This window comes from Oncorhynchus tshawytscha, linkage group LG08 (genome assembly GCF_018296145.1).
Source record: "Oncorhynchus tshawytscha isolate Ot180627B linkage group LG08, Otsh_v2.0, whole genome shotgun sequence".
In the NCBI taxonomy this organism is placed as follows: domain Eukaryota; kingdom Metazoa; phylum Chordata; class Actinopteri; order Salmoniformes; family Salmonidae; genus Oncorhynchus; species Oncorhynchus tshawytscha.
The window spans coordinates 24,586,537-24,611,899 of NC_056436.1; the positions used below are offsets into that span (position 1 = coordinate 24,586,537).

General features: G+C 43.4%; 1 protein-coding gene across 1 annotated transcript; it reads left to right on the forward strand.

Annotated features, from left to right (window-relative positions):
* LOC112232892 (sine oculis-binding protein homolog A-like) lies at window positions 1–25,363 on the forward strand. The gene is given in 10 exon segments (XM_024400166.2): window positions 1–309; window positions 5,854–5,925; window positions 6,912–7,044; window positions 8,269–8,481; window positions 11,129–11,280; window positions 11,782–11,805; window positions 16,853–16,948; window positions 21,035–21,485; window positions 21,488–23,080; window positions 23,651–25,363. Coding segments are annotated over 9 exon segments (2,820 nt in total). The 5' UTR covers window positions 1–213; the 3' UTR covers window positions 23,071–23,080; window positions 23,651–25,363.

A 25,363-nucleotide genomic window follows, 5' to 3' on the forward strand; every position in this document is an offset into this window, starting at 1 on the left:
CTCAGAGGCAGTCACACACCAATTTGCGCACAGACCGTGGAAAAAAAGGGGCAGAAGATGGCTGACTTTACCGGGCATCGCGAGCCCTCAACAGCATCATCAACATCACCCGGGCTGTTCCCAAGCTTGACATTCGCGGTTAGGCAACTTTAAATCAGCCCCGCCTTATCCAGCCATCCACCACCGCAAATATTGACAGAGCTATTATAAACAATGGCAGAGATGGAAAAAGAGGGCAGACCCCCCGAAAATAAAAGAAGCAGAAAACCGGCTCACCCCGTGAAAAGGGAAATCAACGAAGAAATGAAGGTAAGTGATCGATATTAGACCACTTGCCTAGGATTACGCATGGAAACAGAACGTTCATTAAAGCGCGTGATTTTCTGTGGATGCGTAAAGCGCGCATCCTCTTTAAAAATGTGGATTAATTGAACTGCAATTTGTTGGATGAATAGCCAACAAGTTCAATTGTCATATTCATTTTTGGCAATGACTTAAACCCACTCATAACCTAGTCCCATGTCCACCGCATTTTGAATACAAATCGATAGGGTCTTGCCATGCGTTATACGTTATAGCCTATAGGCTACACCGTCTTTGTTGTTCCACATACCAGTAGGCTACATGTACTTTTTGTCAATGAATGGGGAAACATATTATCGATAATTAGGACCCCATTTACTGTAATTTGTGGAGTTTTCTTTAGATTATTCCATTGGAGTAAGCTAAATGGAAAATCCAGTGCATCAGTCAAGGCGTCAACAGTGCCACTACTACTATTACTACCTCTGCTCCCGCTGAAACAACACTGACCGTAGGCGACGCAATTAAAATAAAATCGCATGGGGAGGCTGTTTAGATATATGAAAGGAAATAAACTTAATTCAAATTCTTAACGTAAGCCAAACGATGTGTATTGTCCTGCTGTGGACGAACCGAAACGTGTACTCCAGATGTGTCTACAGGTGCCGGATAAGAGCCCATTTATCGTGCGTTGTACTGTTCTGTATAAGCGTAACGGCGTACCCGATGGTACAACCATGCATGTCATGTATTAATATAAATATTTTGCAGCGATAAATATATTTTCCAGCTGTGTTGGAATAAATTGTGGAGAAAAGAGGGTATGGCATGCAGGGAACCTAACGATATCGCTGCTTTGTCTCGGGGTTTCATCACGTGTTCACTGTTTGTACACATTATATGCCTGGGTTGAGAAAAATAATTCCCAATACAGAATAATTACCAGAGCAAAGTCATATATGGTCCTGTTATTAGAGCTTGGTTTTTATTTTGATGTATTCATTCAGAGGAATTATGAACAAATATATTCAGGAAAGCCTTCAGAAGACCGTGTGTGTGCCTCATGTCTCTTCTCGTCCAAGAGGTGTGTGTACTGGCCTTGGGTTTCAAATAAACAAAAAAAAATATCTTGAGGAATGCTAAATATTAGCATTTTAACATTTTATATCGTTGCATTGGGACCCATAAAGGGGACAGATGGTCACATTGTGCTACATTCAGCCCTAATGCATGCCATTTATTTATTGGTTTATTTGCATTTGTTAAAAATTAGTGGCATATCTGTAGGCAGTTGCATGTGCAAAATAAAGATAAACAGCAGTTATTTAAAATTGAAAGAACACAGGCTATACTATGGACAAAAAGCATTTGAATTGGGAATTATTTTGACTAGCACATAATGGTATTCTGTGTATGTAATTTTGTTTCGTTGTCTCCATCAATCAAATTATGTGTCAGACAGACAGACAAAAGTTTTCTGCACTGTTTGGAAAATGACTCAATCATTATTTTCATTCTCTGAAGCTGCCAAATCTTCTGCTCCATCTCCTTGTTAATGAGCTTAGTTTAAAATGTGGAAGGTTACACATCTATAATTATCACCATATGTAGAGCATCCTGGATGTCTCCTGTACAACCAATATGATTCATCTTCAACATTGAAGAACACAGCTCCAATTTAGATCTGTTGGCAGCCAGACAACAGCAAAAGTCAGAGGTGCTGCTACAGTTGAAGTCGGATGTTTACATACACCTTAGCCAAATACATTTAAACTCAGTTTTTCACAATTCCTGACTTTTAATCCTAGTAAAAATCCCCTGTCTTTGGTCAGTTAGGATCACCCAATTTTTATGAATGTGAAATGATAGTAGAGATTTATTTCAGCTTTTATTTCTTTCATCACATTCCAGGTGGGTCAGAAGTTTACATACACTCAATTAGTATTTGGTAGCATTGCCTTTAAATTGTATAACTTGGATCAAACATTTCAGGTAGCCTTCCACAAGCTTCCCACAATAAGTTGGGTGAATTTTGGCCCATTCCTTCTGACAGAGATGGTGTAACTGAGTCACGTTTGTAGGCTTCTTTGCTTTGCTTCTTTGCTTTGCTTCTTTGCTTTACTTTGCTTCCTTGCTTGCACATGCTTTTTCAGTTCTGCCCACACATTTTCTATAGGTGTGAGGTCAGGGCTTTGTGATGGCCACTCCAATACCTTGACTTTGTTGTTCTTAAGCTATTTTGCCACAACTTTGGAAGTATGCTTGGAGTCATTGTCCATTTGAAAGACCCATTTGCGACCAAGCTTTAACTTCCTGACTGATGTCTTGAGATGTTGCTTCAATATATCCACATAATTCCTCATGATGCTATCTATTTTGTGAAGTGCGCCTGTCCCTCCTGCAGCAAAGCACCCCCACAACATGATGCTGCCACCCCCGTGCTTCACGGTTGGGATGGTGTTCTTTGGCTTGCAAGCCTCCCCCTTTTTCTTCCAAACATAACGATGGTCATTTCAGCCAAACATTAGGATTTTTTTTCATCAGACTTCTCCAAAAAGTACAATCTTTGTCTCCATGTACAAACCGTAGTCTGGCTTTTTTCTGGCAGTTTTGGAGCGGTGACTTCTTCCTTGCTAAGTGGCCTTTCAGGTTATGTTGATATAGGACTTTTACTGTGGATATAGATACTTTTGTACCTGTTTCCTCCAGCATCTTCACAAGGTCCTTTGCTCTTGTTTTGGGATTGATTTGCCCTTTTCGCACCAAAATAGGTTCATCTCTAGGAGACAGAACGCGTCTCCTTCCTGAGCGGTATGACGGCTGCGTGGTTCCGTGGTGTTTATACTTGCGTACTATTGTTTGTACAGATGAACGTGGTACCTTGAGGCATTTGGAAATGTCTCCCGAGGATGAACGAGACTTGTGGAGGTCTACAATTTTTTTCTGAGGTCTTGGCTGATTTCTTTAGATTTTCCCATGATGTCAAGCAATGAGGCACTGAGTTTGAAGGTAGGCCTTGATATACATCCACGGGTACACCTCCAATTGACTCAAATGATGTCAATTAGCCTATCAGAAGCTTCTAAAGCCATGATTTTCTGGAATCTTCCAAGCTGTTTAAAGGCACTGTCAACTTAGTGTATGTAAACGTCTGACCCACTGGAGTTGTGATATAGTGCACTATAAGTGAAATAATCTGTCTGTAAACAACTGTTGGAAAAATTACTTGTGGTATGCACAAAGTAGATGTCCTAACCGACTTGCCAAAACTGTTAACAAGAAATTTGTGAAGAGGTTGAAAAACGAGTTTTAATGACTCCAACCTAAGTGTATGTAAACTTCCGACTTCAACTGTATACACCCAGGCATACAGGTGCTTTCTTCTACATTAAACACAATGTATATCTTTCAATGACTTCTGTGAGTTCAAGTTCTATGTCAGCCTATCCAGATAAGTGATTATGAAGGAGGTGGTAATGGTATTAGAGACTAGTAGCGTTCCTAAACAGTTTGTGGCCATAGAATGTGCTGTCGTGTCAACAAACTGTTCTAAAACAAGACTCATATGGGCACACAATTACAATTGACTTTATTTGTCTGATGCAGTAATTTCCCCCTAGAAAAACAAGGTTCAAACTTTGCACCTGGTACTAAATCACATCTGGCCCTGAATGTGTTCATGGATTTGATGAACACTGATTTATTATGTAGGTATCCCATTTATGTCAGTGTGACAAAATTGTTACTGCTTGAACAAAGACCAATAAGACTAGCGGATACAGATGACAAAGTAGTCCTAGTTTAATGTTCAGATTAAGATACAGTATACAGATACAGTATTTATATCAAAACCCACTATCTTCAACATTCTCTGCCAAACATGCTACAGTATAACGCTCTCCCTAAACCAGAGACTGAAGGCCTGTTCGCTACTTTAAACCGTTTGATACTTTTATTTATTTATTTTCTCCTTTGTCTGTTCGAAAAAGCAGTCAAACAAACCCACCACACAATGTGCCCTTGTGAGAGATCATACCTCAGAAAAACCAAACAGTCTGACAATGTTTCCTTCATCTTGTGCCGCTTTAATGTGCACCATGGTAAAATAAGCCACAGTAAGTAATCGAGGAGGGGGGGGCTGTACTTGGTGGGATAGGGGATAGTGGAGGTTAAGAGCAGGGGAGAAAGGAATGTATACAGCAATAGGCTGCCTAAGCTGTAAAAACTGAAACCTGAGCGTCTGCACAGGATCAGATGTCAAGGAAGGTAGAGGAAATGGAAGCGGAGCAGTGGGAGAGAGAGGAGAGCATGAACAAGGGAATGGAAAAGTGTGGGCCAGGAGAGTCTGAAGGAGGGCCCACTCAAGGAAACTTGGCATGCGGATTAGGGAATTTTATCATGGTGTACTGTGACCTACTCTGGTTTCTGCACACAAGGTATCGGATTCCCCCTGCTCACCCTTACCAGCAGCACCTCTTGCTAACTGAAGGAAATAAGGGAACTACTGCTTTTGATTTAATCTATCAAAATAATATGATTATTCTAAACTGCTAAAGTTTAGACAGTTCCAGGGTTGAACAGTGGCAGCAAGTTGGTGTTTTGCAGAGCTGATATTAGGTTTGAATGGTGGTATTTTGTATAAATAGAGTTTTCTCATACCTTGGTAACTTTTGATCTCTGTTGATGATTCGTTGAATCGGGTGTATTAGTCTTGGGCAGAAGAAACAAAATCCTACACACCCTGATAAATTATAAATTGGATAACCATAGAGGAGATTTAGTCCAGTCCAGAGAGTTTGCACATCTGCAGTGGACAGTTGACACTCTGCTCCAAGACTGCACCATAGCGCTGCCTCCCACCTCACCCCGAGTCAAGCCTGTGTGCTGCTTTCATGACCTGCCATACAGATTGGGTTCCACTCTCTTTACCACTCCCTCTTTCTGGAAGTGGCAGGGTGACAGAGGGAACAGGGAGCAAAGACGAGGGCAAACGTTCTTGAAGATAGAGACAGATGACTGTTGCTGGCTTCACACCTTTTCATTTTGTTTGAGTAATGGGATGCAGTCACATCTGAGTCAAGCAAGCATTTACTGATTGAGTCAATGTTCTTCTGTAACATGTCAAAACCCCAGCAGTTGTTGAATGAAGCAGTGCGGCAGAATCCACCCTAGACAATAGTTGTGACTATAAACTTTGTATAAATTAGGTATACAGTACATGAACAGCAGTGTAGCAGGTAGCCTAGTATTGTTTCAGTCTTGTCTTGGTTTAAGATATAAGTATATTAGTGTTTGTGTTTCTTAAAGATTGCCTTTTTCCTGTTTCTGAATTGTACTTGTATCTCATGCCTTCTGATTCCATGTCTGCAGTTCTTGATTCAGAGCTGATGTTATAACTAATGTTGATTATGCTTTCATGTAATGAAATTACTTCCCCGATACAATGGTATTGACAGGGCAACCCGTAATTGACAATTAAATGCTTGATTGAGTATTATTTGATTGACAGTTCAATGCCAGAATGTAATGAAATGACTAATGTCTCATCAGGTTCGGGCTGAGCGGGCCCGCCCATGGGCAGGCATGGCGGGTGATCTCCATGGCAACCCACCCTACTCCATGGTGAGCCCCTTTGTCCGTGTGAGACAATAGTGCTACTCTGAGCCATATATAGAGAGATTTCAGCCAAACATCTGTATTTATTCCATTTACATAACATCACAAAATTCTATGGCAGCCATGTTAATGTTTCCTTTACAGCCTAACATTCACTAATAGCATATAATCTTGTGAATTTGAAACACAGACAGCTAATTGTACTGTTAGAATTACAACATGAACATACAGTAGCACCTCCAAAGATGACCAAATTTCTCTCTTACATATGATTCTGCTGCTACTGAGATTTTCAGGTTTAATCAATGATAGGCAGATAGTTTTGTCTCAATAGAAGAACATTATTGTGCACCTTACATGTAAGGGGGTGAGGTGGGGTTGGTTGGATGTTACTGCTTGTGTAGATTTGCAGTGGAAGTGCAGTAAAAATACATCTATGGTAGTTCTCCTGGTTTGATGGGTTGGGAATTCTGTATAAGACAATGTGGAATTTTTGTAATGTGATCAGTATAGACTATTTGTGGAAAGTTACATGCAACTCATGTGGATTGCTTTTGGAAATGAACTGTAAGAAGCTATGAAAGAAAACTTAGATTATGTGCTGGTAAAAACATAATTCACTGAGGCCTTGATCAAACCAGTCTGGGATAAGTCAACTGTCAAGTAGTCCTGATACGTGTGCACATATCTCTGGTAAGGGTTCTGCCACTAGTGAATCTTTTGCTGCTGTGAACATATTACACATTATTGCATTATGGTTCAGGAAATTGGGCAGACCCATTTAAAAAAAAACATGCAGCTTGGTTTCATATAGCAAACATATAATACTGCATTTCCTTTGTGTGTTGCGGGGGGGGGGGATTTTCATATAATCATATGCTACCAAACCCTTTTATCCCTTATTGCCCCCCTCATAACACTGTGACATAATAGTGAAACAGGGTTCATGCTTGTTAATCCTAATGGCCAATATGGTGTCTCTTGTCCTGCAGAGTTTTGCAGAGAACACGATGAACGAGCTGCTGGGCTGGTACGGCTATGACAAGGTAGACCTGAGAGACCAGGACAACATTGACATACGGAACTACCCAGATGGAGAGGTACAACACATCTCTGTCCTGAGAGGTGAGCATAACCATGAGATAAATATGTTATTATCTGGACATTGCAGTTGTTGATTCTTTGAAGAGGCTAAAAAAAAGAAAGTTTCACAAGTGGTAATACAAATGATGTTGTGATGAAAAGGCTGAGGAAGATACTGCTGCAACTTCCCACTGGGCAAAGATATAATTTCAAGGTCTAGTTTTGATTTACATTTGGTTGAGTTGTCAACTAACGTGAATCCATCGTGAAATGTCATTGGATTTAGGTGAAAGTTGGGTGAAAAAAAATCAGAAATTCCCTTACGCAGATTACTTTTTGCAAATCCAAGCTTTCCATGTTGATTCAATGTCATCACATACATTTTTTTGTTGAAATGACATGGAAACATTGATTCTGTCACGGGCGTCATGGTGGAAATGACCGGACCAAGGAGCAGCGTGGTGAGCGTACATTTTCCTTTATTATGTAAATGTCGCCAACAAACCAAGAAACAAAGAAACGACCGTGAAGCTTACTAGCGCTATAGTGCCACTAATAAAGATAACTACCCACAAAAGGCAAAAAGGCTGCCTAAGTATGATTCCAAATCAGAAACAACGATAGACAGCTGTTTCTGATTGGGAAACATACCTGGCCAAAACATAGAAACAGAAAACATAGAAATAAAGAAACTAGAATGCCCACCCTAGTCACACCCTGGCCTACCCAAAATAGAGAATAAAAGCCTCTCTATAGCCAGGGCGTGACAGATTCAACCAGTTTGTTCCAGTGGGTTGGCAGTAGTTCACCAGGATTGATGAGGCAATTCAGTCAGGCTATCCAGATTAAAACATGTTCTAGATGTTTCATCCAGTCATTATGGTGTAGTTGTTTTCAGCAGGAAACTGCACTTTGCTTTTCTATTGATGATTAGACAGATGTTTCTGGAATCTCTCCATGGTGACTCCTGATTGTAATGCTGGATAACATTTGAAAGATTCACGTCAGTAATTGAACAAACATAGGGCCTTATCCAATCAAAGCTGCTAACCTGGTTTCCAGGGTAACAAAAAGGATACCCATCTTGCGTTAAAAGCATATTTGTTTGGATTCATGTACACACCAAAACAATGTTTACAGTTTGAAACAAACTATTCTGCAGATCTTCCAGAGCTGTACTGCTGGAGTGAACAATGATGTCCATTTACATTGCTTTACATACAATAAGTCAAGAAAGACCAACGCACTGACTTTTGTCTCCCTCAGAAAACTCTTTGCCAAAAATCCCAGGAGGATCGGGGGAGAACAGCGATGTCTCCCCAAACCAAGTCAATAGCTCCCACTCTACATCAACATCAAGGAATGGAGTGACAGAGTCCTCCACCACCCCATCCACCTCCACACCCAGCACCAGGGAGCATGGGAACATGCCGATCATAGTCCCACTGATCCCACCCTCCATGATCAAGCCACCAGCAGGTAAAACACCTCTCACACACACACACACCTAACAATAAGACATGTGTTTAAGCTTGCACTTTAAGGACCAATTGAATGTAACCAACAATCTGGTACAAAATATACAAAACGGTGTTATACAAATTTAACAAATCACTTCCATTTCAGTGCTCAAATCCTTGGTCAGTTTTACAATCACCTGATGAGGGCCCACGTTCCATAAAGACTTGCACACACAAACCTGCTTCCCCTCCTCCAGCTGTTTAAGTGTCAGTATCACCCAGTCAACTCTCAGTGGAAATGTACATGGCCTGCTGGCCAGAGAGAGGGCTTCATTGAACCACAAGTGTGCCGTGAGACTCCAGAGGCTCATCAGCCTGCATAGGGAGAGGAGAGTGACTTGGCATCACTCTAGAGGAGTTCCCACAGCTTCGCACAACCTCGCAATGCACAGCGGGAAAAACAGATGGTATAGTCCCTTTTTAACAGCTCAACACCCGACTTGTACCCCTTTTGAATTATTCATATGCCCTGCTAGAGCAACAGAGGGGCCTTTGAGGTGCAGGTACACTGGATGATGGAGGTATTTAATATGGGCGCTGCATAATTACAGTACCAGGCTCTCTCCCAGCAGACGTGAGCTGTTTGAGAGAACGCATAACGAGAGATGAGAAAAAGGCCAGAAAAATCTGAATGCAAACAAACCACCTCAAGTGACCTTTTTGTATGAAATAATGAGATACTTCCAAATGAACACTTCAACTTGTGTGTTGTTGCCATACATTTTATTTCAATACTGCAAGGTTGCGATTGGACTCTTTAACATAGATTTTCTAAAATGATCTTCCCTAGGAATATTTGCTTGAAAGGAAAAAATCTATTTTTTTTTCACTGGAAAAGATTAACCATGCAGCAGGAGCATATAATATGCATGCTGTGGCTATGGTGCTAACATTGGGCCTCCTGGGAGCTATTCCCCTTAATTGATAATTAGTCTTTACTTTGAAAAGGATTTGCACTATAGATCCATTAAGCTTTAACAAAAGGGAAAAAGCCTTTCCAGTACCCAACACAGTGTGATAAAAGGGTGAGCGAAGGTGAAACACTAATGGCCACATTGTTTTTCACCTTTGCACACACATAGTCATAATGTGATAATTGTAAGTTATTGGAAGTCTCACAGGAAGAACTCTCTCCACACAGTACTACAGTAAGTGGCTAAAAACCAATGGCAATTACCCAGCAGCCGTTGTTTAAGATGACAGACCCATTTGATGTCATGGAGGGCTGAATAGTGTTTAGTTTCCATTTTCTAATGAATTTCCAATGAAGCCCTCTGCAATTTAATTAGGTAAACTTCAGCTAAAACATTTTCGTAAAATCGGCAACCAATTTCTGTCCACAGACATACTTTCGGGTATCTCTGTCTGGTTAGAATGTCTCGTACTGCCTTCATGACTGCAGCAAAAACCCCTTGGGGTAGGAAGCACTGTCCTATTTTGCCTGGAAGGGGAATACGGTTAGGATGCATTGTTGGTGGGATCATTCACAAGATGAGATTTGACAGGTGGCTGTCAGATTGTTGGGGGGGTTGGGGAAGGGGGAGGAGGCGGAGTTTATGGGGTGGGGGCCAACGGTTGGACTATCATTATGCTTTGTCCCAGTTCCAGCAAATTTGTGGATCATGTGTTTGTGGTCCCCCAGACGAGGATGTGTCTAACGTCCAGATCATGTGTTTGTGGTCCCCCAGACGAGGATGTGTCTAACGTCCAGATCATGTGTTTGTGGTCCCCCAGACGAGGATGTGTCTAACGTCCAGATCATGTGTTTGTGGTCCCCCAGACGAGGATGTGTCTAACGTTCAGATCATGTGTTTGTGGTCCCCCAGACGAGGATGTGTCTAACGTCCAGATCATGTGTTTGTGGTCCCCCAGACGAGGATGTGTCTAACGTCCAGATCATGTGTTTGTGGTCCCCCAGACGAGGATGTGTCTAACGTTCAGATCATGTGTTTGTGGTCCCCCAGACGAGGATGTGTCTAACGTCCAGATCATGTGTTTGTGGTCCCCCAGACGAGGATGTGTCTAACGTCCAGATCATGTGTTTGTGGTCCCCAGACGAGGATGTGTCTAACGTTCAGATCATGTGTTTGTGGTCCCCAGACGAGGATGTGTCTAACGTCCAGATCATGTGTTTGTGGTCCCCCAGACGAGGATGTGTCTAACGTCCAGATCATGTGTTTGTGGTCCCCCAGACGAGGATGTGTCTAACGTTCAGATCATGTGTTTGTGGTCCCCCAGACGAGGATGTGTCTAACGTCCAGATCATGTGTTTGTGGTCCCCCAGACGAGGATGTGTCTAACGTCCAGATCATGTGTTTGTGGTCCCCCAGACGAGGATGTGTCTAACGTTCAGATCATGTGTTTGTGGTCCCCCAGACGAGGATGTGTCTAACGTCCAGATCATGTGTTTGTGGTCCCCCAGACGAGGATGTGTCTAACGTCCAGATCATGTGTTTGTGGTCCCCCAGACGAGGATGTGTCTAACGTCCAGATCATGTGTTTGTGGTCCCCCAGATGAGGATGTGTCTAACGTCCAGATCATGTGTTTGTGGTCCCCCAGACGAGGATGTGTCTAACGTCCAGGTCATGTGTTTGTGGTCCCCCAGACGAGGATGTGTCTAACGTCCAGATCATGTGCGCATGGTGTCAGAAGGTTGGCGTCAAACGCTACTCCCTCAACATGGGCACTGAGCTAAAGAGCTTCTGCAGTGAGAAGTGCTTTGCCGCCTGCCGCAGAGCCTACTTCAAGAGAAACAAGGTAAGCTCCTTCTCAACACTCCTGCCTTATTACTTAACCAATTATGAAAGTGCACACAAGACCATGTGATAAATACATGTGTACTGACATACATCACTTCCTCCCTACATCCACTCTTCCTGATATCTCAGATTAAGACACTGTAAGACACTTGTCAAACCTTAGGAATTGTAGTGACCAACTTTCAGCTTTGTATAGTAGTTGGCTGGGTAAGGTGCCCACAAGTTTAGGTTCTTTGGATATTTCACTCCTGAGTTTTTGACCTTTCGCTTCTGAGTACCAATATCCAGCCTTGGCCTGTGGTTTCATCATTGGATATCCAGAAACACAGTTTCAGTCATTTAAACCCTCATGGCCTATGCAGATCAGTTTACCTTCAAACATGCATTGGTTCCAATGATCAGTATATATTGTCTTTCCAAAGACAGACAGTCATTAAGTTAAATAGTGTTTGTCCTGATTCCTGAAGTTAAACATTCTGCTTTCTTTCTTATACCTAAGCTTGGATATTTAAGGAATTACAGGGTAAGTATGATATGTCTTTATTCTTTTCCCTTGTTTGTCTAAAGGACATTTTTCACCCAAACATAATCACTTAGCATAGCTCTGTATGCTGCTAGCTGTTGAAATGGAAGTACACATATGTATGATAATGTTTTCAAGATACGTGAACCCATTTTTTTCCTGTTCAAACGATCTATTTTCACAGCATGAGTTGCCTTGTGCCTGCTGTGCTTCGTCACACGTTTGCTAAGCATTGCTAGTCTTAAAGTGATAGTTCACTCTAAAAATCTAAGTTCCTTACTCACTACTTTATGTACAGTGCCTTGCGAAAGTATTCGGCCCCCTTGAACTTTGCGACCTTTTGCCACATTTCAGGCTTCAAACATAAAGATATAAAACTGTATTTTTTTGTGAAGAATCAACAACAAGTGGGACACAATCATGACGTGGAACGACATTTATTGGATATTTCAAACTTTTTTAACAAACCAAAAACTGAAAAATTGGGCGTGCAAAATTATTCAGCCCCTTTACTTTCAGTGCAGCAAACTCTCTCCAGAAGTTCAGTGAGGATCTCTGAATGATCCAATGTTGACCTAAATGACTAATGATGATAAATACAATCCACCTGTGTGTAATCAAGTCTCCGTATAAATGCACCTGCACTGTGATAGTCTCAGAGGTCCGTTAAAAGCGCAGAGAGCATCATGAAGAACAAGGAACACACCAGGCAGGTCCGAGATACTGTTGTGAAGAAGTTTAAAGCCGGATTTGGATACAAAAACATTTCCCAAGCTTTAAACATCCCAAGGAGCACTGTGCAAGCAATTATATTGAAATGGAAGGAGTATCAGACCACTGCAAATCTACCAAGACCTGGCCGTCCCTCTAAACTTTCAGCTCATACAAGGAGAAGACTGATCAGAGATGCAGCCAAGAGGCCCATGATCACTCTGGATGAACTGCAGAGATCTACAGCTGAGGTGGGAGACTCTGTCCATAGGACAACAATCAGTCATATATTGCACAAATCTGGCCTTTATGGAAGAGTGGCAAGAAGAAAACCATTTCTTAAAGATATCCAAAAAATGTGTCGTTTAAAGTTTGCCACAAGCCACCTGGGAGACACACCAAACATGTGGAAGAAGGTGCTCTGGTCAGATGAAACCAAAATTGAACTTTTTGGCAACAATGCAAAACGTTATGTTTGGCGTAAAAGCAACACAGCTGATCACCCTGAACACACCATCCCCACTGTCAAACATGGTGGTGGCAGCATCATGGTTTGGGCCTGCTTTTCTTCAGCAGGGACAGGGAAGATGGTTAAAATTGATGGGAAGATGGATGGAGCCAAATACAGGACCATTCTGGAAGAAAACCAGATGGAGTCTGCAAAAGACCTGAGACTGGGACGGAGATTTGTCTTCCAACAAGACAATGATCCAAAACATAAAGCAAAATCTACAATGGAATGGTTCAAAAATAAGCATATCCAGGTGTTAGAATGGCCAAGTCAAAGTCCAGACCTGAATCCAATCGAGAATCTGTGGAAAGAACTGAAAACTGCTGTTCACAAATGCTCTCCATCCAACCTCACTGAGCTCGAGCTGTTTTGCAAGGAGGAATGGGAAAAAATGTCAGTCTCTCGATGTGCAAAACTGATAGAGACATACCCCAAGCGACTTACAGCTGTAATCGCAGCAAAAGGTGGCGCTACAAAGTATTAACTTAAGGGGGCTGAATAATTTTGCACGCCCAATTTTTCAGTTTTTGATTTGTTAAAAAAGTTTGAAATATCCAATAAATGTCGTTCCACTTCATGATTGTGTCCCACTTGTTGTTGATTCTTCACAAAAAAATACAGTTTTATATCTTTATGTTTGAAGCTTGAAATGTGGCAAAAGGTCGCAAAGTTCAAGGGGGCCGAATACTTTCGCAAGGCACTGTATGTATATATAAACAAAAGCACAACAGAAGAGATATTATATTTCAGTGAGTAAGGAACAAAGTCAAGTGTTATCCAGGGACAAGAATTCCCACATTAGGAAAACAGACATGGCTAGAGCACAGAAAGTCCTTGTCTGCTGAGGAGGTGCAGATTCTATATTACGTCTCACACTCTCACATTCATGCAGGCCATTTGTGTAAGTGATATCCACATGTTTGCTTTTTCATGCACCCACAAGGTTGGCCACAACAACAAACCCTCCAGTTTTTCCAACAACAAAAAATTGCATGGCTGAAAATGTGTCTTGTGTCTGTGTGTGTCTGAAAGGGGAGCTAGGACAGTAGGATGGCAAAGAGTCTTGTGTCTGTGTGTGTCTGAAAGGGGAGCTAGGACAGTAGGATGGCAAAGGGGTGGGCAGTGGAGACGCATTGAGTTTCGCTAAATATCTACAGCTGCCTCGTCCGCGTAACCCAATCTCCTCTTATGGCGAGCGGGTGGGGAGGATTCAGTTTCTACCATTGCCACTGCACAACACCATCCATCCAGTGCACCAGGAATAATACCAACATTTAGACATATGATAGGGTGGCTTGGGGTAGAAGAGTTTTGATCCAGTTTTGAGCTCAGCTAATGACTAGTCTGGTTTATTTCACATAGACGTTCAAGAATACAGAATAATAAAACTGATGTTGTGAAAAATGTTTTACACACACACACACACACTCACATCATGTAAAAGCACTAGAGAGGGAGGGTAAAGTCCAAGTGAAGAGACCCTAGCTTGTAATTTACATCTCATTTCCGCTGCAATACGCCTCTTTTTTTCATGGCTCAGGAATCTTTCCATACACCTCAAGAGACTTTGTGTCTTTCTCTCTGAGGTCCCTCCAGGCAAGAGGGGGCAGAGTGCTTCTTTACGTCACCACAGTATTGTCACATCACTTCAAACAGACACAAATCTTTACACACCGGCTAGCGGTTGCCTGCACTGCTCTGACACACTCTGCAATTTATTTTAGCTTCTGGATCCAGTGTCAAAGAAGACACACTGGATAATAGAGGTGTGTGTGTAAACTGTCAGCATTGTGACTCAGTCTAGGCCCCCTTGTCGCAGCAGGAGAACCTAGTGAGGGAGGGGATTATTTCATAGCTGACAGTGATTTAATACAAATAAAGGGAAAGGGTAACTTTGAGAGGAGTTTTTCTAGAAAGAAACTGGAGCTTGAACTTGCATTACACTGAGATGGTCATGTCATGCTCTTTCTCCTTCTGAAAGTCTAACTAGCCCAGCTAGAGTAAAGGTGGATGATCCTTACAAATCGCGGGTTGGACGGAACAATCAGCAATTTTCATTATTTATCTGTTAGCCAGCTTAATAAACACTGACTTCCGAGGAACATTGTACTATGATATGAAGACCCCTTTTAGAATGGCATTACAGTACATAAGTTACTTGACTATCGTAAACAAGCTTGTTATCCCACAACCAAATGGGAACAAGAAGAGAATGTTCAAGGAACATTTCCTGTTAGCTGGGTAATCTAATGAGAGGACAGAAGGAGGGGGCTGGCCCAAAGATGTGTGTTGTCCCAGGTGGGTGAAAAATGTTCCATTTGTGTTAGATGTGTGTGAGGATTTGTGCAATGGGACATCTCCGTGAATGTCTGTTTCTTGTTGTGGGTATGTGTGTGTACAATTGTGAGGGTATACCCGTCAGTATCTTTTGTAAAACACCTCTTGGCAGGTGAAACGCACACACACCTGGGCAGGCACAGATGCCCAGATGGAGCTTTTCACAGTGACAGCTGTTGTACCACTCCTTCTGGGCATTGGAGTCACCAGTGAGCACACATACCAGTGGCGTGGAACTGTGATGCCATGTTTACACCAGACCATTTAGCCAGACTGCGGCTGTATTTAGCTGACATGGTGTGGCCATCAATAAGACATGTCACTGAATATTTCAGAGGAACCAACTGTGGTAATATTTGCGTAAAGTAAATGTCTAATAGCCAAGAAGTAATTTGAGGAAGAGTAACTTTTGAAAGTGGAGAGTGGGACATCTCCCATAATCCCTGCAACAGTAACTGATGGTTAGAAAATTATTTTTGGATGGGAAGTTGTTTCAAAAGGTGGATTGAGATCTCCGGAGGACTCATTTTTAACCCATGGCGGGTAGATACTTTCTTAGCCCATGTCTGTGTTTGTCTCCAGGTAGTCTGTTTTCCTTCATGCTCTCAGTCTCTTCATACAACAGTGGTGGGCCTGATTCACAGTAAAAGACATGGTGTCCCCATTGTATGACTGAACTTTCATGCTGGGTAATTTCTCTCTCCCTTGCTGTCTCTCACTCTCTCTCCCTTGCTGTCTCTCACTCTCTCTCCCTTGCTGTCTCTCACTCTCTCTCCCTTGCTGTCTCTCACTCTCTCTCCCTTGCTGTCTCTCTCTATCCCTCCCTCGCTCTCTCTCTCTCTCTCCCTTGCTGTCTCACTCTCTCTGTTTGTGTGTGTGTAACCCTCATGCCTCATCCACTGTGCCAGCACCTCATTAGCACTATATGTAAATGAATTGGCACAGGGCCAGAGGGTCACAGCACAAAATGGAGACTGGGTAATGACACAATGGTGTGTGTGTGGGGGGGTACATTTAAATTATTATCAATGTGTATCTACACGGTGCCGAAATAGTGCTGGTGGATTTTAAATCCCTTATCCTGTTTCCTTTAACCTTGATTTTTGTGACATTGTTAAATAATTGTTTCTCCATGGAAGTCTTTAAATCTGATTAATGTAGCCTTTTAACCAGCCTCCCTGGTTACATTAGATTAGAATTCCCCTCTTTCACAGTTCATAATGATAAGGCCAATATAACATCTCTTCAGCTGTCAATGTGAACATTTAACCATAGTCACACACACACACACACACACACACACTTTTCCACATGGCTTTCATTTATGATAATGAGAACTTGCTTATGATTCAGCAACCCAAAGCATGCTCACCTTTTCACCTTTGTCGGTGTCTTTCCATTCATACGTTTGATGTTGTTTTCCTTTCTTTTCTGTCCACCTGTTTATTTTGTCAGTTCGTAAAAAGAGGCCGTTATTTCTCCCCTCAGGCGAGAGACGAAGACGGCCATGGTGAGAAATTACCCCAGCACAGCTATTCTAAGGATACGCCCAGGCTTGTCTTCAAAACAAACAGCGATGTGCTTGTAAGGACTAAAACATTTAACAACAAGATAGTTTTTGATGGCTAACTGTAGAAATGTAATGGCATATTTTGATATTCATGACTGTTTGATATGTTGAATAATGTAGAGATGTTTGTTTTTAGAGAATGTGCTGTTAAGTCAATTTTTTTCAATTTTTTTTTTTCAATTATTGATTTAATGTGAATAACATACTTTTTTTCATTCAAATAGTTTTATTTTCTCATTTTCATTCTGCACTGTGTTAGATTCAGATGTTATGTTCATGCCAAAGAAAATTTTAGGGAATTTTCTGCCAATTTGATCATGACCATTTTGGGCTTGGTGACATCAATACATTTCAATCCAGTAACTGAATTGGACATACGATTCGCATGTAAATATTAGCTCTACAATAATGGCCATTTTATATTTGAATTGTATCTGGTTCAATTCATTAATTTAAGTGATTTGTGATGGAATAGACTCATGCTTTTTTTTGCAGGCTTCATAAGCTCATCATGATCAAAATTGTTCCCCCATAATATACTGTCCAGGATAACACTGTCCTCCCATCAGATATTGTTCCTCCAATGCGTACTATCACACACAGTATCACACTCTGTTCCCTTGCTGATCAGTTTGCTTAGTGTTTAACCAGACGGTTTGCGAGATGGATGGATTTTCAAAACTAAATTCATTAGACAAATGAGAAATCAGTATTACAAGTACTTTAAACAATGTCATGTCAAAGTGATTACAACATAATAATGATCTATTAATTACTCTTTAATTAATCACACCATATTATTAATAATTGTAAATTCCAGTTCAAGAGCACTAGAAACAAGACTGTGAAATCGTGTAACAGGTCCTTGAAAGATAATCAAGGAATAAATGGCCCCATGATGTCCGTGTGTACTTGGTAGGTAGGTAAATGCCTACAGCAATGCAAATGGTTAAACGGAGCCGGAGCGACCGCTATTACGATGGCCACGGTTGAAATAAATGACCATAATTATATTCAACTGCAAACATCTGTGTGCGGTAGAGGGAGAGACTAGAGAGAGAGAGAAATAACTCCATCAGGGTAATGCACAGTGAAATTTCACTCACGGTGCAGAAACTCGTTAAGTGCTCTCCATCTGTCTTCTTTTTTAGCCCAGGAAAATTTCAACACTTATAATTTAAAATATCCGGGCTTACAATCATTGAACCCAACTCTCAGAGCACTTTTCAGACTTTTTTTTGCTGTGGCTCATTGCGTTCCAGTGGGATCGAATAGACAGTTTTAAAAAGAAGACCACAGATATCAACGCTCGCTGAAAGGTGACTATGGATCACTCACCTGTAACAGTATCAACACAGTACATGAAACATTAACCCTGTAATGCTGGCCACTATAACAGAGCATTGCAGAGATGGTCTGATCGTCATATCTACATCATGACAGCCTCTCCCACAGTGGCCGTTTGACTGACATCTGCTGATGGAGGAGATCTCTGTTTAACATTAAAATTCCATTATGGACAAGATTGTTATTGACTGATGTGTCCATGGAAAAGAGAGATAAAAGAGGAGAGTGAATGAATCAGGGCATCCTATCAACAGAGATCTGAGTCGGTACGTCAGTAGGTCTTAAACTACTGAGTGACAAATGAAGAACAAATCAATGAAACAGGCCAGGGTTCAGCGGAGGATGACACACGAGTGCCACGTTACTGTGAAAGCCAAATGATGGGGGTTTCCAAAGCTGATGTTGATTTTGGGTAGATTTCATGACCATTCCAAGTCTGAAGTTGTCATGACGTGCGTGTGTCTGCGTGCTTGTGTGCGTGTTCTAATCAACATGTGACTCAAGTGCAGCAGGCATATACGTGAATCTCTGAAAGATTGAATGCGTAGGATCATAGTCGTCTTCCAGTAGCATCCCACAACGTATTAGCATTCAGCAAAGGGGATTAGGGTGTGTGTGATGGATGGACGTCGTTGAGGGGTCTGACAGCTGATTAATGCCTTAATTATCTCCAGTGAGTCGCTGCCACGTCCCTCTGAGCTGGCAGAGTGAGTTGTGTGCCCCATCTCCCTGGCCCACCCATTGCCTTCCACTCACCAGGGTCACATTCATTATTTCAGGTACTCTAATGAGAACGGCCACGTGATGATTGGACGTTCAGTGTTTTTGAGGATTTTGGAAATGTTTGTAGCCAATAAAAAATATCCTGACATCCCACAGAGTATTGAAATGTTGTGCTAGGTTGCTCCCCTGCACTGCCCAATGTGTGTAATGGCCCCGCGGTAGGGTTGGATGATCCCATTCCATTTGAATGCTGTCAATTCCACTTTAATGCTGTCAATTATATTTTAATGCTGTCAATTCATGAATCACATAGGCTTTTTTATGTAATGAAAATATACCAAACACTCATACTAAAGTTGCACATCTGTAGTGAATAGCGACGCATTATAGCACCTTCCTAGGTGGTGATCAGCAGCCAACTGAACATGTAGAACTCCGCCCAGCTGTCAGTCTCTCTTCTGTGCCCCCTACTGGCAGCTTGTTCACTGTCTCAGTCTGTCCATCTCACCCACCACAATCACGTACCCCCACTCATGATCATACCTTGGGGAAAACCTTTTACTTGAGGCTGGTATGTGCTGTGCCTGTGGCCACTGTCACACGCGGCTCAGTGGCTAAATGTGTATCTGAGTGGTTCCTCCTTATGGAGGAGGTTTAAGAGGTGACAACCCCATGGCAAGTGCAAATGGGAATTACATGTCTGGAGAAAGTGTTGTCCTTTTGAAAGCTTTTACGTACACCCATCCAGATTTGCACTCACTTAAGCCAGTTTAAAGCTGGATTTTCCTCAGGTTGTATTTATCAAGGTGTTACCATGTGTAGGACAGTATTTGCACCGCAAGGGTCATAGCAGTATGAAGTTGCTATGAAAATCTCTGTCTCACTCACACACACTCGATCATATTTTGGGTGTTTTGGGTAGAGTATGCAGCGTTATGCAGTGGAAGAAAAATACAGATGGGTTTGCACAAAAATATAGAAGGGTTTGCACAAAGATACAGATGGGTTTTCCTAACGAGGATACAAACATGCACAGGTGCAGTGCAGATGGACTTTTATTTACTTGGTGTAACGAAACAGAATTTGACCAAGTAATTTCATTACGATCCAAAACTGAACTCTGCGTATCCATACCCCCTCACCTTACGAGCAAAACATTTAATTGGTCCCCCCTCATGACAGCGAAGATTTAAATATTTTTTTTAAAGCAAATCTACACATTTTAACATAGGGTGGAGGCAAATGTTTGCAATTTTTAATATGATAACTGATGATCAATGCCACCCCCAATTTTGTATTGAATTTTAATTTAATCTAATTGGTCCGTGGACATACAAAAGGGGGCATGAGCCCACTGGCCACCAGTTGCCCATCCCTGTTATAGAGTAACAACATGGCAAAAGGGCAAACACCTTTCTAATATTGAGCTCCACCCCCCTTTTGCCCTCAGAACAGCCTCAATTAGTCGGGGATGGACTCTACAAGGTGTCGAAAGGTGTTCCACAGGGATGCTGGCCCATGTTGACTCCAATGCGTCCCACAGTTGTGTCGAATTTGGCTAAATTTCAAATGGGTGGTGGACCATTCTTGATACAGTACACACAGGAAACTGTTGAGCGTGAAAACCCAGCAGCGTTGCAGCTCTTGACACACTCAAACCTGTGCGCCTGGAGAAATTACCATACCCTGTTTATAGGCACTTAAATCTTTTGTCTTGCCCATTCACCATCTGAATGGCACAATTACGCAATGCATGTCTCAATTCTCTCAAGGCTTAAAAATTCCCTCGTTAATCTTTCTCCTTCCCTTCATCTACACTGATTGAAGTTTATTTAACAAGTGACATCAATAAGGGATCATAGCTTTCACCTAGAGCCACCTGGTCAGTCTGTCATGGAAAGAGCAGGTGTTCCTAATGTTTTGTACACTCAGTGTATAATGTTTCTGACTTTTTAACTGCTTATGTGTGGTGTCTGTAGTGCATTGTACCTGATGATGTCTTTAGTCTTGTGTTTTTTTGTGTGTTACAGGTGTGTGACTGGTGCAAACACATCCGCCACACCAAGGAGTACCTGGACTTTGGTGCCGGTGAACGGAGGTTGCAGTTCTGCAGTGCCAAATGCCTGAACCAGTACAAGATGGACATCTTCTACAAAGAGACTCAGGCGGCGCTGCCAGGGGGCCTGTGTAACCCAGGACACGGCCCTGTGGAGGGCAAGTCAGAGAGCAGCACTGGGTTGCAGCTTTTAACACCCGATTCCTGGGGCACACCTTTGGGTGACTTACGTCGCAAAGCCCCTTCTCCTGGGGCAAACCCCTCTGTGCCAGTCCCCAACAGCTCCACCGCTGCCTCTCCCTCTGAGACAGGCACTGTCTGCTCTCCTTCTTTCTCGTCCGCCAAAAACTCCACACCCAGACCCCACGAGAGTCCCACCTTACCACCTCCCCCACACCCCTCTCTGCACCCTCCCATGGGAGTCCCCTCGGGCAGCCCCCAATGGTGATGACGCCCCGGGGGCCCGTGCCCCTGCCCTTCTTCATGGAGCATCAGATGATGCAGCAGATGCGCCCTTCGTTCCTCCGCCCACCTCCCCACCGCCCAGGCCCCAACAGCCCTCTGTCCAACCCAATGATCCCTGGCATCGGGCCACCACCCCCACCACCCAGAAACCTGGCTCCACCATCCAGCCCTATGCACAGGCCCCAGTTCTCACCCCACCACCACCCCCCCAACAAACCCAACCTTGGAGGGAACCCTCCAGGGATGATGCCACCCTATCCAGGCCTACACATACCTGGTTTTCCTTTCACCTCCAACATGATGCCAAATGGGCCCATGCATATGCCGCACATGATGAACTTCGGTATACCTTCCCTTGCCCCCCTGGTGCCCCCACCAACCCTGCTGGTCCCTTACCCTGTCATCGTGCCCCTGCCCGTGCCCATCCCTATACCCATACCCTTCCCCTTCAACCCCAAGACCTCCAAGGACAACCCCAGCAGCAACAACAACCCCATTCCGAGTGCGTCGGGGGAGAACACTGATCTGACGGAGCCCAAGCCTTTCTACTCTGGTTCCTCCAGAGGGGAACTGAAGTTGGGGCCCTCCAGTTCTGGGGTGCACTCCTTGGGCTTTTCTGGCTATACTCTGGACCGCTTTGGCTCTGAGAGAAGTAGGATTGGTGTGGTGGACCTGACCGTGAAGACTGAGAGTCCGGAGAGTGCCACCACCTTGGGACTCTCGCTCTCTGGTGGCCCCGCAGCCTCCCTCTCCGAGGGAGTGATCGACCTGACTCTGGGCCAGCGGTCGCGGCTGCAGCAGGTCACCCAGCGGGTGGTGCCCAGTGTCCAGGTGAAGGTGGAACCGGAAGGGGACTCATCCAGCCCCCCACTCTCTGGACCATCCTCTCTTGATGTATCTGGGAAGGGGGACAGCAGCCTAGAGGACATGAGCCAGGAGGTCAGGGAGGCCATTAGTGTCTCTCTGAAGCCAAACTCTCTATCTTGTTGCCAGGCCACATCACCATCCCCCCAGCCAAACGAAAACTCCTACCTCACCCAGCTCACAAACCACCCTGGCACCACACAGACCCAGCCCTGCAACCTCGCTGCCCCCTTTAATGTCATAGTAAACGGCAGCAGTCAATCCACAGACAGTCCCGGCAGGAGCACGCTACCCACACCTCAGCCTGACCCTGGTCGGAGAGGAGGAGGTGGCGAACCAGCCAACTGCGAGCTGGAGCGGGATGCCCTGAAGGAGAACAGCTGTGCAGTGGCGGAATGGGAACCAGGTAAGAGAGGCCCGAGTGACGAGGCAGCACAGGGGGGCACTGATGAAGGCAAGCTAGAAGCTTTCTGCGACCTTATGGATCTAGACGATGATGACGACCACGCCTATGCACTGCTGCTGCCCAAGGCTGGCTGTGTTATCCAGCCCGGGCCAAAGCCCAGCGACAAGACAGCCATTGTGTCCTATAGCATCAGCGCTCCTCTGGCGGCAGGGAGCCCCGAGCTGGAGCCGCCGTTAAAGAGGAGGTGCCTGCGAATACGCAATCAGAACAAATGAGGCAGAAAAGGTTGGTCTCATGGAGCCCCCTACTGAGGATCCAAAGAGGTCCCCCTATCATAATCTCTGCCTTGTACCTATCCCTACTACAGGTGGTGTGGAAATGACAGCTTTTTTGTGTAAATGTCACACAAAAAGGTCTTCATAACATTAAGATGTCTGATTTAACTATGTGGAGGGTGTTTGTGCTGCTTTGCAGCATATGATGATGTATATAATTGCACTGATGTTTGATCATATTGTTTAAATATATATAAAAGTTTCCTCATCAAGCATAAACTGACCTTTTTTGTCTGCATAGATGTATTGCAAAGTTTCCCTCTCACTACTGCCCTCGCTGTAGCTTTCGACCTGATCTGAGAGGGGTGCTGACAGAAATGTACCAGCATCAGGGAAGATATACTCTGAAGTCAGGGTTGATAAAAAGCTAATGCTATTTTAGTCAAGCATACAGCAGTAAAATCAACTGGATCTGAGCGAGAGATGTGTCTGGTTGAAAAATAGACCTGTAGAATGGGGATTCCCTTCGTCTGATCTAATATGTCTAATTCTGGATCCTCTTTCTTGTTTCACATTTCAGCTCAGAAAGGAGGCAGTATTTCCCCAACAGAATGAGGGACGCTTTTGAAGCTGTTGACTACACTAGCCTTCAACCATCCGCTCCTCAACTCCACGAACCTCTCTCCCAGCCAACCAGCCATGTAACCCTAATCTTGACCACTCAGACCACCCACACTGCCCGTCTCCCTTCCAGAGCAAATGCTCTGTCAGATCTCTGCTCTCCGACCGGAGAAGCCACAATGCTAACCCAATAGGTTTACCAGCAGTTTTATGTTCACTGGAAGAGTCATACGGTAGCATTTTTAGCCAGTCTGTCCCACAGTGAAAGGGGGAGTTTTCTTTTGGCAAGAAATTCAGGCTAAAGTCACCCCACCCCACCCCCATTTGCATGATCACAACCAGTACAAAATGCTAACCTCCAACCCCCATCCCACCATTGACAGTAACAGGACTTTTGTTTTTAACTGGTAACCAAAAAGAGACATCTCATGATGGAAGGTAACAATCAGAAGGAGATTTTCTGAGCCTCATTGGTTCAGGAATAAGAAGGAAAAAGCGGTGAAATCCTTGTGTTCTGACTGTTGCGCTCTCTATCCCTGGAGATACCAAGGCCCCCTGCCACCACAGAGCCTTTCTCTAGTAGAGCAATGGGGATATCTCCACAATAAAAGGAGACCTTGGCACTATTGATCTGCTCCTCTTCAGTGAGTGTCATGGTCATAAAAGACAAGGATTTTCATGTATATCCTTACTCACTGATTTGTGGACAACAGGGTAGCAATCTCACCAGCAAATGATGGTGGGCAACTGTGGACTATGTGCAATCTCTGCCATCGTGGAGGCCATTTTGCATCTCTGCAAGACCCTGGTCAGACCGGATCAGATGTGTAATTCTAATTCTTATCATAATTTATATATTTACATTTTTCACATCCTAATGCTATTGATGATAATGATGTACTGTTTTTTCTGCCACATCTCTGATGTTATGGTAATGGAGTGACTTCCATCATGGAAGCAAAAACAGGACTGCTGCTCATCACACCGCTAAGGGATTGCGTCAATCAGGAGTTGAGACCACACCCATTAGCATTGTTTCATCACTAGTGTTCAGGGTTGTAATGCTGCACTAGGATTTACCATTGACAAGTGATGCCGACTCTCTTACAATCAAATTTGCTTGTCATTCTTGGCTAATTTTCTGGAAACAATGGTCCAAACTATTTGTCAAGCCAAACTACTGAAAAAAATGTAACAATTCTTTAATCAGTCACACATGTTGTCATAGATAGTCATATTTACATTCTAAAAAAATTGTTTCAACAGTTATTTAATATTTTATTTAACTAGGCAAGCCAGTTAAGAACTAATTCTTATTTACAATGACGGCCTACCCCGGCAAAACCTGGACGACGTTGGGCCAATTGTGCACCCTATGGGACTCCCAATCACAGCCGGATGTGATGCAGCCTGGACTTTTATTATGATATGGGGAATCATCTCACTTCCCTGTCCTTCATCCTGTTCTACATTTTGTAATTTTCCAGTGTTAATCTGTCTGGATTATAACATTTTGTCAGTTTATTTTGCTTCATCAGAGTTTATGCTGCCGGTAGACACTAACATTTTGTCAGTTTATTTTGCTTCATCAGAGTTTATGCTGCCGGTAGACACTAACATTTTGTCAGTTTATTTTGCTTCATCAGAGTTTATGCTGCCGGTAGACACTAAC